Raw genomic sequence first — 14,706 nt, 5'->3', positions numbered from 1 at the left:
TAGGGCTTACTCCTGGCTCTGCTCTCAGGGATCATTACTGGCAAGGCAAGTGCCTTACCCACAGTACTGTTGCTCCAGTTCCACATTATTAGACATGTCTTAAATTATCTTTAAGTATCAGAACAATAGGCATGTATTAAGGTATGGATTCCAGGTTCCTATCGTTCCACTGCCATTTATAAATTTTTTCCCATTAAAATATTCTAACTTTTGACAGTGCAGTTAGCTAATAGCTTCTCTGTGTTTTGAATAAATTGCAAAAAGAGAGGTCTCTCACAAGGCCTTTATTTTTTCCTCTGGAGTTGGAGAGCAGTAAACAGACAGAGGAGGGTAGGCTTTAACAACAGTCCTTTATAAGGAGAGAAAAGTACTCCGACTTGTTCCATTCCAGTTCTACTTTTTAAATTAACTGACCCTTCTTGGAATAAAAGAACCCAGGGCTAAAAGTTTAAATCATACAAATGTTGAATCCCACTTTTCAAGGCTTACTGTCCATCAAAATTTGCTCACATATCTGAACATATCCTGATCTATTTATTAGTTTAGAGTTACCCACAAATGTATGAGTCAAGCATGTGACTAGCCAGAGGCAAAAAAAAAAAAAAGAAATGAAAGGTAGCTTCAGTTGTCCATTCGAAGTTAGACATTGATGAAATTTCACAGGAAGGAGTGCTGCATTATCCTGCTTCTGTGCTGAAAGATTCTTTGCCTCCTTGTTTCCTGGGCATTTTAAAAGTCTGATGTCTATACTATCTTTCCATCCCACCCTGTAGCTATGATTTGGCAATTTTTGTACAGGATGTCTTGTCTACAGGCCATGCTGTTCTCTAGAGGGCTGGTATCTGAGTGTTGCCTCTGGGAACAAAATGTTTCTGAGGGGTGGGAGAGATAGCTCAGTGGCTGAGCACATGCTTTGAATGCTTTGCATGGTTCGATCCCCAGCACCGCATGGCATGGAGCTCTGCCCCTCCCCCCACCCAGTACAGAGCTAGAACTATTCCCTGAGCACTACTGGATGTGTCCAAAAATATTTCTGGATAAAACAATTGTGCAGAAACTGTTTTTTGATGATAGTTTCTGACACTCTCACAAATTCATAGAAATAATTTTCCAACTGTTATCATAGTAATTGTTATAATTAGTGTGTGTCCATAATCTTTGTCATTATTTCAATTTTCTTACCATTTTCAGTTATTAAAAACACAGTACTGGGGCTGGAGCGATAGCACAGCGGGTAGGGCGTTTGCCTTGCACGCGGCCGACCCGGGTTCGAATCCCAACATCCCATATGGTCCCCTGAGCACCGCCAGGGGTGATTCCTGAGTGCATGAGCCAGAAGTGACCCCTGTGCATCGCCGGTGTGACCCAAAAAGAAAAAAAAAACAGTACTATGGAATTTTCCCACTCTGGAGAAGCCTGTGTTCTTAGTGAATTTTTTTCAATATTTTGCTTCACTAATAAATAGTGCTATGATTACATTTAATTGTTAGTAATTTAATAGCTTCCCATGAAGGAAGGCAAGAGGCTCAAAATTGCTGAATCACATTTATTTATTATATATATATATATATATATATATCAGTTTTTGTCAGATGCCTCCCCTAGCTTAGCAATTCCCAGCATGTTCCCAGATAGGGTTTACTCCTAGCTCTGTGCTCAGGACTCTGCTGCCAAAGCAATACCATTTTTAAATTAACAGGAGTTACCCTTTGTAAGGTTTCTCTAAGGCCCAAATATAAAGTAACCTCAGTAACCTCATCACAAATTTTCAGTAGGTCCAGTTAGACTTCAAAAAGCACAGCTAAATATTATTGAAAGGTGATTATTTTAAAGTGTGTTCTGAGGGCTGGAGAGATACTATAGCAGGTAGGGCACTTGGCTTGCACATGGCTGACTTAGGCTTGATCCCTAGCACACCTACTAGCCTGCCAGGAGTGATTCCTGAGCTCAGAACCAGGAATAAGCCCCGAGCATTGCTAGGTATGGCGCATCCCTTCCCCCAAACCCATAATAATAATAATAATAATAATAATAATAATAATAATAGGTAGGGCATTTGCCTTGCATGAGGCTGACCCAGGTTCGATTCCTCCATCCCTCTCAGAGAGCCTAGCAAGCTACCGAGAGTATTCCACCTGCACAGCAGAGCCTGGCAAACTACCCGTGGCATATTCGATATGCCAAAAACAGTAACTACAAGTCTCACAATGGAGATGTTACTGGTACCCGCTCGAGCAAATCGATGAGCAACGGGATGACAGTAATACAATGACAGTGATTAATAATAGTAATAATAATAATAATAATTTTTAAAATGTGTGTCAGATGACTTGTTGGAGTCAAGTAATCCTGAGAAAATATCTTACATGGTTAATTTACACAGATTTGTGGAGTTCCTATAATGCATACATTGTGTTCTCAACTACTGTCAGCAGATAACCAATTTGTCCTTGGTTGAATTCCTAACAAGGTTATACTTTTGTAATCAAAATTACTGAAGAAATTCTGAAAACAAAGAGTCATCATGAATAATCATCCAGATACAAATAAACATTGGAGACTTGCAGTTACTATGAAGCAGATTGAGCTGCAAATTGAACTTACGTTGTTCGCAATAGTTCACCACTTGTATATGTTCTATTTTATTCTTATTTTCTGAAGTCCAAGTTGAAATAGCTGGCATTGACCTCAGCTAAAGAGCTAAGTTAGAAAGAACAAAGTTGGACTGTGGCTAAAGCCATTTTCAGAACACAATTTTAATTTTTGGTTTTTCATTGACATCCTTGGTTTACAGTGTTACAGAAATGCATGGATGTTGCCTTACACCTCTAGGTGTACTTAACTGTTGGCACTCTTCAAAGTTGAAGTGCCTTCTTCCACCAAAAAGCCTCCTCTCATTCCTCCCGCTCCCACACTCCTTCCTTTCCCTCTGGGAGCTGCCATCAGTTTCAGAGTTCCAAATATTCTACCTGCTGTGTTGTCTTCTCCAGCTCCATTTTATTTTAAACATTTTTTTTAACCATTGGTTTATAAAACTATAAATTTGGGGAGCATAATTCAACATGTTTTTTCGGGGCCTCCCAAGTGGTGCTCAGAGGATGCCCTTCTGGCAATACTCAGTCATCCAGGCAAGTTATCCATACTAAGGTCCATGGATGAGGTGCTGCTCGGGCCCTATAATGCCTCTGGGCCTCCAGGGCCATGCCTCTGGGCCTCCAGGGCCATACCCTGTGAAGCTTAGGAGACTATGTGGTGCCAGGGATTGAACCCATGATGGTCACATGTAATGTCTGCTTCCTAATTCCTGGTCCTGATATCCCACTTTTATAGATACATAAGCATTACCTCCCATAGCCCCAATAAGACATTTCATTTTTTACAGACATTCAAGATGAATTCATATGTCTTAGATAGCACTGTTGTCCTGTTGTTCATTGATTTGTTCAAGCGGGCACCAGTAATGTCTCCATTGTGAGACTTGTTGTTACTGTTTTTGGCATATCAAATATGCCACAGGGAGCTTGCCAGGCTCTGCTGTGCGGGCGAGATACTCTCGATAGCTTGCCGGGCTTTCCGAGAGGGACGAAGGAATTGAACCTGGGTCAGCAGCATGCAAGGCAAACGCCCTACCCGCTGTGCTATTGCTCCAGTCAGACGTCTTAGATATATAAAAATATTCTGTTAGTGGTTAAAAAAAGAAAAAATCATACTTATGAAAAGGAAGCTATTAGTATCAGTGAATGCAGATACTTAGCAGGCAACAAAATACAACAGAGGAATGTGAAAACCAATACAAATACCAGTGTTGGATTAGCAAATATTGGCTAAAAGCACATAATCACAATAAATAACTTTGAATAAATTTTTATATGGTACAAAGCAAAATTATCAGTAGAAATTGGTGTAACAGGTAACTAAATTTAAATAAACTTAGGCATAAGAACTCATAAAACAAATCCTCATAAAACACTGGCACAAAATTCCAAAACCCTATAAAATAAGTTGCAAAGTTCAAGTATCATCATACTCACCTATAATACCAAGTATTGAGGTCACATCTCTGGATTTTCCTTGCTTTATTCTAGCATATATTATGTAGATTCTTCTCTGTGTTTGAAATAATAATTTAAGATATGTTTTCCCAAAATTTCTCCACAGATCGATTTTCTTCTAACTTTTAATAAGTCTATAATGTTGCTTGAAACTAATGCTGTAATATACATTATCTTAATCAGGTGTTAATACCAAAAGTGACAAGTCAATAATTCAGATTACCTATGATTCACTATAAAGCCCCTATATTTTTTGTGTATTATCTTGTGTTGCTGTTTTACTACTATTAGTTGGTAGAATCATCACTGCCATCTTTTTTAAATGGAGACTGACTGACCACACCTTACTCTATTCCATATACTTTTTTATGTGGTAGAACACTAAATGGCAATTTTTGGATATGTTTTCTGAAGGAAATAAATTTTAATTTTCTGTAACTATCTTGCCATTTCCTCATACTTACCAGCCTATTTGTGAGTTTACTTATGAGCCACAAATTCTTTTTTTTTTTTTTTTTGCTTTTTGGGTCACACCCAGCGATGCTCAAGGGTTACTCCTGGCTTTGCACTCAGGAATTACTCCTGGGGGTGCTTGGGGGACCATATGGGATGCCGGGGATCGAACCCAGGTCGGCCACATGCAAGGCAAACGCCCTACCCGCTGTGCTATCGCTCCGGCCCTGAGCCACAAATTCTTAAGACACATCATAATATATGAAACTGCTATAAATAGATTTGTGAAATATTTTTGTAACTAACAACATGGAAGCTGTTTATATGTTGGAAGACAATATAAACATCTTTTTGGCGTGGGGATGAGAAAGACCAATAGATTTTTGGACACTGTAGTAAGTAGGTTTCAGGAGTTGTTTACATCAACATTTCTGAACCAGGGTCCACATCACCTTCGAGGGTGGGGGGCGAGGAGGACCCAAGTATTCCACGAGGACCACAGGTGAAATTGTGTAAATGTGGGGCTGTGGCACGAATCTAGGGATCACAGGAAGGAAAGGAGTTATAAGGGGGACACAGTTGCAAAAAGATGGTCAAACACTGGTTTAGATAGTGGGAAAATGAGTTGTCTGTCACCAGTGATAACTATCACCAGTGAAAAAATGGAGATGGAAGTGCTTTTTTGTTTTATGGGCCTTACTGAGTAGTGCTCAGGTATCACTCCTGGCCCTCTGCTTAGGGGTCACTCATGGCAGTGCTTAGTGCAGCAGTGGAGGGTGGGGGGTCCCACATGTGGTGCCAGGATTGAATTAGGGCCAGCTATATGCCTACCCCCTCCTATCATATCTCTCTGGCTTGTGAAACTCATTATGACATGGAAGACTGGATAGGATTTTTAAAATAACTAACAATTTGCATTTATTTGTAGAAATAGATGATGAATTCATCAAAAACTTGAAAATCCTGATTCCTTGGCTACTTACTCCCGAGGGCCTAGATATTAAGGAAATCAATGGGAACAAAATCACCTGCCGAGGTTTGGTGGAGTACTTCAAGGTATTGCTTTCATTGCTACAGCACTTCTGAGTATTTAGATTTGACATGTTTTAGAATATTCCTCCTAGAAACAAATAGACATTATAGACTCTTTAATATGAGAAGAGGGTGGGCAAAGATACAAGAATATTTGAAACTCCCAAGAGAAGCATGCTTTCTAAGACTATTTTTAATTTTATTTTTTTTGCTTTTTGGGTCACACCCCGTGATGCACAGGGGTTACTCCTGGCTCTGCACTCAGGAATTACTCCTGGTGGTGCTCAGGGGACCATATGGGATGCCGGGGATCGAACCCGTCTCAGGCGCGTGCAAGGCAAAGGCCCTACCCGATGTGCTATTGCTCCAGCCCCTTTAAGACTATTTTTAAATAAAACTTCTTAACAATATCTTTTGTCCCCTTTTAATCTTGAAGGAAATATATTCAAAATGTGAATGCATCTAAGATTTGGGAATATCTATTTGAAGTCAAGGATTATTTCCTAGATCCATGCCACATTCTTCTCAGTCATGGCCTATTCTGAATTTTGCCTTCATTCTGATGATTTTTTTTTCCCCCAAAAGAGCTATACTGTGCCTTTCTGCTAGAGAAAATTCTTATACATTTGTCATTTTCTACAGTAAGAGCTAATCTGAAGTGGAATTATTTTAAATTTGCATTCTTGTTTATTTGGGGATATACACTGAATACTTTTTATTTAATTATTTTAGTTTTGGAGCCACATCTGGCTGTGCTCAAGGCTTACTCCTGGCTCTGCGATCAGGGATCACTCCTGGTAGGGACCATACGGGGTGCCAGATATCGAACCCAGATTGGCTTCGAGTAAGACACGCACGCACCCACTGTGCAGCCCCACACCGAATACATTTTTTAAAAACAAAACTACATGTACAGAGTCAGTTTGTGGCCAGATGCTCTGAGGACTAAAATACTAGCTTTAAAATGTAATTTTGTTATTTAAATGGTCATATATTTCCAGTATGATTATATTTATAACTCTCAGTCAAAAGATGTGATTTACCTTAAATCTTAATTCTTACTCACGGTGGAGGAACTCAGAATTAGGCAATTCAAGACTCTTACACAAATCTCTACCACAAAGCATATAACTTCAGGAGGTACAAATTTCTTAAGAATTTTCCCAAACTGCAAAGGAAAGGTGACTTCTAGCAGAGGGATCTGAGAAAGTCTTAGAAGAGGTGACAATGAGTTTAACCTTTAAGAAGGGTAGGATTGTTAAATGGACATGTATGGAAAGGATATTTCAGGAATAGGGAACCCAAACAAAGAGGGAAGAAATTAAAATATAAGAAAGAGATAATAGCTATTCAAGTTCTTGAAACCTGTCAAGAATGTTTTCATTTAAACTGACAAGGTCTTAGAATACAGTTAAACAGAATTAGGGAAATAATTAATAAATTGCTTGAATATATCTTTCTTTCTTTTTTAGGCTTACATAAAGATCTATCAGGGGGAAGAATTACCACACCCAAAATCCATGTTACAGGTATTTATTAATCAGGAGGCATAACATTTAAAAATATACTTGTCACTAAAGCTAGGCTTTCTTAGCTTTATGCTCTAATCTGGCTGAAGAAATAATCAAATAAAAATAGTAGACATGGAAGATTACAACTACCCACTTGTGCATTTATTAAGACATTTTTCACACACACACACAAGCAGTCTCACTTGCATGGATATGCAGCACTTTATACCAGAGTTTTCATTCTTTGCACAAAATGTGCTTAGAAAATAGACTTATGCTACCATTTAGAGTCAGACAGGTAGACTCAAAACAAGTCATACAAATGGACAAGTAACAAGTAGAAAAGCAGATATGTGTTTTAAACATTTCAAAAAGGAGAATTAGTTTTTTCTTTTTTTAAAAAAATTTAGTCACTTCGAATTCTTTTTCATGATAGGTTTTAGGCAAACACTGTTCCAGCACCAGTCTCTTCACCAGTGTGCACTTCTCGACGCCAGTGTCCCCGATTTCCCTCGCACCCACCTGTCTGCCTCTATGATAGATACTTTTTTTTTTTAATTTTATGCACTGTGGGTTCCAGTACTGGTTCTGTTACTGAAAGGGTTTCATGCATCACACATTGTCACCGTTCAGCAACCCCCTTCTCCTTGAGTGACCACTTCCCTCCACCACCTTCATAGTGTTTTGAAACTAGATTTTTCTTATTTTGAAATATCTTAATTGTTCCTTTTTTCTTTATCAACAGCAGTTCTTAAACTCCAGGCAGCCTTAAAGTTATTGTACATAAAATGTATTATATGTTGTTTCCTATGTACATAATAGATTTTTCTCATTTGGTGAGATCCTTAAAAGGAGAGAGATACTTTAAATGGAAATTCATTTTGTAAGCCATGGCTTACTGAGTAAAATTCTTTATTGTATACATTTTGAAATTTTTATTTTAATAATTTTTTAATGTAGTAGAAATATTCAGCACTCAAATTATTTGATAGTCTTGAATTCTTACACATTTCTTGCACATGATACTTTGAATAACTGCTGGTGGAATGCAATAAATATGAACTTCATTTTATATCATATTTTCACTTTGTCCAAAGGCCACAGCAGAAGCTAACAATTTAGCAGCAGTGGCAACTGCCAAGGACACATACAACAAAAAAATGGAAGAGGTAAGGATATTTTAAATAATACCAGTAAATTATTCCATGAGCCTATTCCTTTTCTTCCAAGTTATACTACAACCACCATCACCACAACCACCCTCCTCCCTACCCCAATCTTAAGGGTATTTTTAATTTTATTTATGATAGAAATACTTTTATTTTGGTTTTTGCCATACCAAGCAGTGCTTGGGGATTACTCTTGACTCTGTGCTCAGGAATTTCAGCACTGTAGCATTGTAGCCCTGTTGTTCATCAATTTGCTCAACCGGGCACCAGTAACGTCTCCATTGTGAGACTTGTTGTTACTGTTTTTGGTATATGGAGTACGCCACCGGTAGCTTGCCAGGCTCTGCCATGCGGGCGGGATACTCTCGGTAGCTTGCTGGGCTCTCTGAGAGGGACAAAGGAATTGAACCTGGGTCGGCCGTGTGGAAGGTAAACGCCCTACCCGCTGTGCTTTCGCTCCAGTCCATGCTCAGGAGTTATTCCTGGCAATGCTCTGGAGGCCATACAGGATACCAAGGGTCAAACCAAGGTAGACCATGTGCAAGGCAAGCGTCCTACTGGCAGTACTATCTCTCCAGCCTCCAGAAACAGACTTACCCCTGGCCAGACCCTCCTACCATATGTAAGACCTAGTGCCTACAATAACATGTTGCTCTCTCTGCTGTACCTCCCTATAATTCCAATACTTGTATCTTTAATTAAATACATATTAGAAAAAAAAATAAGCCTTAAAGTTCAGTAGTTCTGTACATTTTATTTCCTCTTTTTATGATTCTCAATTGTTGAATTAGGATGTATCTAATCATCATGGTGTTTATGTGATAGATTTTCTTTGAAGGTATAAAAAAAAACTTGATCAAATCATAGAATCAAGGAAAAGAAAATGGAATGTTTTTGACATAATAGATAATTAAAGGATAATGAAAGTATACTTCCTATATTTAAATTTAAATAGCCAAAGGGAATGGATGGGTAGCTGGAAATTCTCAGAATTTTTTTTTAATACATCACTGTGTGACTTTTATTTATTTATTTTTGCTTTATTGGGTCACACCCAGCAATGCTCAGGGGTTACTCCTGGCTTTGCACTCAGGAATTACTCCTGGAGGTGCTTGGGGGACCATATGGGATGCCAGGGATCGAACCCAGGTCGGCCGCAAGCAAGGCAAACGTCTTACCCACTGTGTTATCGCTCTGGTCCCAATTCTCAGAATTTTTAAAAAAATTGAAAATCCAGTGCAAAACTTTCAATATTTTTCCATTCAGTCTCTTAATGCTCACCATTCCAAAAAAAAAATATATATATATATCACTGAAACGTCCAGAGAAAATGTTTTTCATTATCTTACTTTAGAGCCTTATTGCATTTGTTTATTGTTTTAAATTTTATTAGTCAAAGTTTCTTCTATTAAGTTAGAGTAAGTTTTCTGGAGGAATTTGGGTATGTCTTCCTGAAATTTACATTCATATGATTAATAAACTCAGTTTGTAATCACTGTATATCATGCCTTTTTGTCTTAAGGAACTTGGATTAGCATGAACTTGTTTTCTTCATTTTTTGTTTGTTTTGTGTTCACACCTGGTGGAGCTGGAGGAATCAAACCTGGGCATCTTGCATGCAAAGTATGTGCTCAGACAATTGAGCTTTCCTGTGGCCTAGTCATGGATATTTTTTCCCCATATTAAAGAGAAAGTAAAAGTAAAAACTGACTTTATATGTCACTTATAAAGTACAAGTCCCGGTTATGTCTATAGACTTGGAGAAAGGGTTGAAAAACCAAACTTGCAGACTTTCTGGTATTTGTTATTTACATTCTAACATTAAATACTTGCTAATCTGATTAAGTGAATAATGTTGATAGTTGCCTATTCTTTATCTGATACAGATTTGTGGTGGTGACAAACCATTTCTAGCTCCTAATGACTTGCAGATCAAACATCTGGAGCTTAAGGAAGAATCTGTGAAGTTGTTCCGAGGGGTGAAGAAAATGGGTGGGGAGGAATTTAGCCGGCGTTACCTACAGCAGTTGGAGAGCGAAATAGATGAACTTTACATCCAGTACATCAAGCACAATGATAGCAAAAATATCTTCCATGCAGCTCGTACCCCAGCCACACTCTTTGTTGTCATCTTTATCACATATGTGATTGCTGGTGTGACTGGATTCATTGGCTTGGACATCATAGCTAGCCTATGCAATATGATCATGGGACTCACCCTTATCACCCTGTGCACCTGGGCATACATCCGCTACTCTGGAGAGTACCGAGAGCTGGGAGCTGTCATAGACCAGGTGGCTGCAGCCTTGTGGGACCAGGTAAGGACCCTAGTTCTCTTCTATGAACCAGCACACATTTGAGTGCCTGCTATGTACCAGATATTATTTTAGTTCTGGGAAATAATGTGACCAGTACTCCAATCTTCAAGAACTTTAGAATGTATCAACCAACCATAATACAATATGTGAAGTTCCACACAACTGTTTTTTTTTTCTTACAAACACAAGGATTAAAATATTTCTACTTTTGCTGTAAGCTGGGTAATTAAGTGTGAGACAATGGCTAAGTACATAGTTGACTTTAACCCAGTTGTGTAAACTACACTTTCTACTTACTGTCTATCATTTTTACTAGTATTGACTTTGTTAAGAGCGTATATGAGCCACTAACATGTCACTGTATCACTATCTTTTAGTATAAATATCTAAAAGCATGTTACTTACTTTGGATTAGCTTAATATTGAGCTAGACTTTTGCGTGAACCAGAAGTCAATCTCAGATCAGTTGCTCATCTTAGTTGTCCTTTGTTGAAATAATTATATGGGCAGGGAAGATAATTTATCAGCATATCTACAATACCAATTTACTAAGTCATTCTAAGTCTTCAATTACCTCGTGAAAATTTAGGGGAATCTTGTGAAGCTACAGTTGACATTCTTTATAAAATTCTGAATGTTTATAGTCTGCAAGCAGTGAATTATAGCTATAATTTCCCCATCACTACAAGTATACTTAGGTTTTGTTGGGCACTTTGAGTTTTTTGTGGGTAGGTGTGGCTCAGAACTGAGAATGCAAAGCTGCTCAGGCCCCATGGTACCTAGAGGTCACATTCAGAGCCACGCAGTGGTGTCCAGAGGCCAAGTGCCAGAGCTTAAATTTGAATCCCAGAACATCAATGAACTATTCCCCAGCTCTTATATGTGCTATTATAGTTGGACTTTAAATGATGAATTTATCATGCTCCTTTGAAGATTCTAGGTAAGATAAAGCAATGGTAGCACTGTTAAAAGACAATGAGGTAAAAACTGGGTCCTCTGAACTGCTGTCTCTAACAGTCCCTTAAGGTCAAAAGAGTGATCTATTTGAGTAAAATCCCAAACAATACTAGAATATGATGCTGAACTCTGTGAAGAATACAGACCTTAGTTCTTCCTAAGATTCAGATAAAATATATAATCAAACTGAGGAAAATCTGCAGTATTTGCTTTTAAAGCTTACAAATTAATACTATACACAAAGTTGAACATCATAATACTATTAATAAAGGATATATACTTTTCTTTTTTTTTAATTGCCTTTGCCACAGGGAAGTACAAATGAGGTAAGTTAACTTTTTAAAATTAACAACTATATCTTTGTAGACATGATATGCTTATTTCATAAATGGTAGATTAGAAAGTCATTGATGACTAATGGTTCTATATTTTTTTCTGGCAGTTTTGTGAAATTTTACAGTGTTTAAAACTATGTAGTGATGGCTTAAAAATATTTAATGTGGGGGCTGGAGTGATAGCACAGCAGGTAGGGCGTTTGCCTTGAACGCGGCTGACCCGAGTTCAAATCCCAACATCCCATATGGTCCCCCGAGCACTGCCAGGAGTAATTCTTGAGTGCAGAGCCAGGAGTAACCCCTGATCATCGCTGGGTGTGACCCCAAAAAGCAGAAAAAAAATTAATGTGTTCCAGAACTGATGCATGATTTCAATCATACAAAACATAAGGATTACCATGAATATGTTTCTTTCATGAGTGTGTCAAAATTTTTTTTTTAATTCTTCTTCTGTTGTTTTGTTTTATTTTGGGGAAGGGTTTCTATCTGGTGGGACTCAGGGCTTACTCAGGGATCACTCCCTGCATTACTCAAGGCAAACACCTTACCTGCTGCACTATTGTTCTGGGAAAAAAAATATTAAATAATTATGCTTTAATATTGTTGCATTTTGCTTTGCTGCACAGTGAAGCAAGTATTTATGGATCTTAAGAAAACATTATTGAATAACATTTTTAACAGAGCTACAGTCTAATCTTTTAAAAGAGAAGGAAGTAATTCAATGTGTTAAAATCAGAACATAACAAAGTAGGAAAATAAAATTTTGTACTAATGTGTATTCGTGAAACTGAATATTGTACCAGTAATTCAAACTTAAAATCAAAAGAAATGGACAGAAGATTACAAAAGACAATTTCATGCTAGTAAACAAAATGAAAATTAAAAAAATGAAATTTTCTGGTGATCAACTACTACTAAAGAGGAAATGAAGCTGTAAACAGCTTTTAAAAATATTAACTTTTGAAAAATAAATTCAGTTTGGGCCAGAAATACAGCAGGTAGGGCGCTTGCCTTGCATAGGCCAGACCTGACTTCGATTCCAGCACCACATATGGTCTCCCAGCTTGACCAGGAATGATCCCTGAGTGCAGTGGCAGGAGTAAGCCCCGAGCACAGCTGGATGTGATCCCGAAATGAAATCACAATATGTATTTTTTAATTCCCTTTTTACAAACTCCAAAATCATCAAAAATAAATTGGGTCATTATAAATTATAAATACTTAGAAAGCAATGTATAAAAATACCTGTTTTAAGTTCTGTCAAGCAACAGTCAGAGAGGAAGTTTTATTTATTTATTTATTTATTTTTGGTTTTTGGGTCACACCTGGCGATGCACAGGGGTTACTCCTGGCTCTGCACTCAGGAATTACTCCTGGCGGTGCTCAGGGGACCATATGGGATGCTGGGATTTGAACCTGGGTCGGCCGCGTGCAAGGCAAACGCCCTACCCGCTATGCTATCACTCCAGCCCCCCAGAGAGGAAGTTTTAATGAAGGCTTTCTATTTCTGAATAAGGCTTTGTAAGCTATAAAATAAAAGTGGAAAAAGAATAGTGGGCAGGTTTAAATAAGAGATACCAGTATGGCAGCAGGAAAAGCAACATACATGCTTACCAGTATGACCATATCAGAAAATAATGGAGGAATGAAAGTGGTCCGATTTTGGAAAACCTATAAGGTAACCTAACCCTTGGTAGCAAGTGATTTAGCTATTATAGTGGAAGTTGAGTGTTTTCAATCCACCTCTCCTACAAAACAGGAGGCTCTGCTCGATGAGGTATGTAACATAAGGGAAATGCAGTCTGACAGTAAAAAGATTTTCCATGAAGATCAATCGACGAAAGAAGCAATCTACATACATTGGACACTTAAAAAAAAAACTTTGGAGTTAGCATATTAATCATATTGTTTCTAAATTTTAAGATGCTAAATTTTATAGTGCTTGAAACTAGTGACTCTAAAAATAAGAGTTTATATATTTAATAAAAGGTTTTATAATCTTAATTCTTATATTTCTAGGCTTTATACAAACTTTACAGTGCAGCAGCAACCCACAGACATCTTTATCATCAAGCTTTTCCTGCACCAAAGTCAGAAACTGCTGAGCAATCAGAAAAGAAGAAAATTTAACCTGAATTTTAAAATACGGGTGCATGATCAATTGTCAATTAAATATTCCATTTATGTCTCCATGTAAACATTCAAAGTGCTTCTTCCATCAAAACAGTAATACAGGCACCTCTGAAAACTGCAAAATGGTTCTTTTACTTCAGTGTTTAATAAACAGATGTATATATGCATGGTTATATCATTTTCTTAACATGTAATTTCCTGGTTTTGTCTTTAAACTGCTGTTATAATTTAAAATATTTGTCTATTTATAATACTATAACGTGTTATGCTTGAAATTTACTAAATTCTACTACTGGGTTATAATTAAACCATGTAGTGATACTACTCCACATTTGGGTATGCTCATTTAATTTCTATAGTATTTTAAAATTATTTTACATTCCCATTTGTTAAAAGCATAGCATCAGAACTCAAAAAGCTTGATTCTTAGTCATTTTTCATATATCAGTTCTTAGTTAACTTTAAATACATGAGTTTTTTAGTTGCTTTATCAAAAACTATATATTGCTTTTTATATTATAACTATATAGAATATAGACCTCTTGATAAAAAAATGCACAAAAATCACTTTGTATATGTATCTGTGTTTCATTGCATTGTATATTTTTTTCATTTGGTACACAAAGAAATGTATTCATAGGTTTATTCTTTTAACATGTGAACTATTAAAATTTACTCTTGTTCCTATGATTAAAAACAAATGCTAATGAATTTGGAAATGTTTGGGAGACTTTTATATAGAATGA

At 37.3% G+C, this 14,706-nt stretch overlaps 1 protein-coding gene across 3 annotated transcripts in view; it reads left to right on the top strand.

Moving 5' to 3' along the window:
* ATL1 (atlastin GTPase 1) overlaps positions 1–14,671 on the top strand; it is an 88,089-nt gene extending 73,418 nt beyond the window's left edge. For all 3 annotated transcript variants that reach the window (XM_055132910.1, XM_055132911.1, XM_004601724.3), the window contains 6 exons: positions 5,434–5,561; positions 7,010–7,066; positions 8,146–8,217; positions 10,104–10,535; positions 11,804–11,818; positions 13,847–14,671. In XM_055132910.1, coding sequence (XP_054988885.1) covers positions 5,434–5,561; positions 7,010–7,066; positions 8,146–8,217; positions 10,104–10,535; positions 11,804–11,818; positions 13,847–13,957 — 815 coding nt within the window. In that variant the 3' untranslated portion in view covers positions 13,958–14,671. The remainder of the gene's footprint in view (positions 1–5,433; positions 5,562–7,009; positions 7,067–8,145; positions 8,218–10,103; positions 10,536–11,803; positions 11,819–13,846) is intronic.
* The last annotated feature ends 35 nt before the right edge of the window (positions 14,672–14,706 follow it).

This window comes from Sorex araneus, chromosome 3 (genome assembly GCF_027595985.1).
Source record: "Sorex araneus isolate mSorAra2 chromosome 3, mSorAra2.pri, whole genome shotgun sequence".
In the NCBI taxonomy this organism is placed as follows: Eukaryota; Metazoa; Chordata; class Mammalia; order Eulipotyphla; family Soricidae; genus Sorex; species Sorex araneus.
This window is presented reverse-complemented; position numbering and strand designations above follow the sequence as displayed.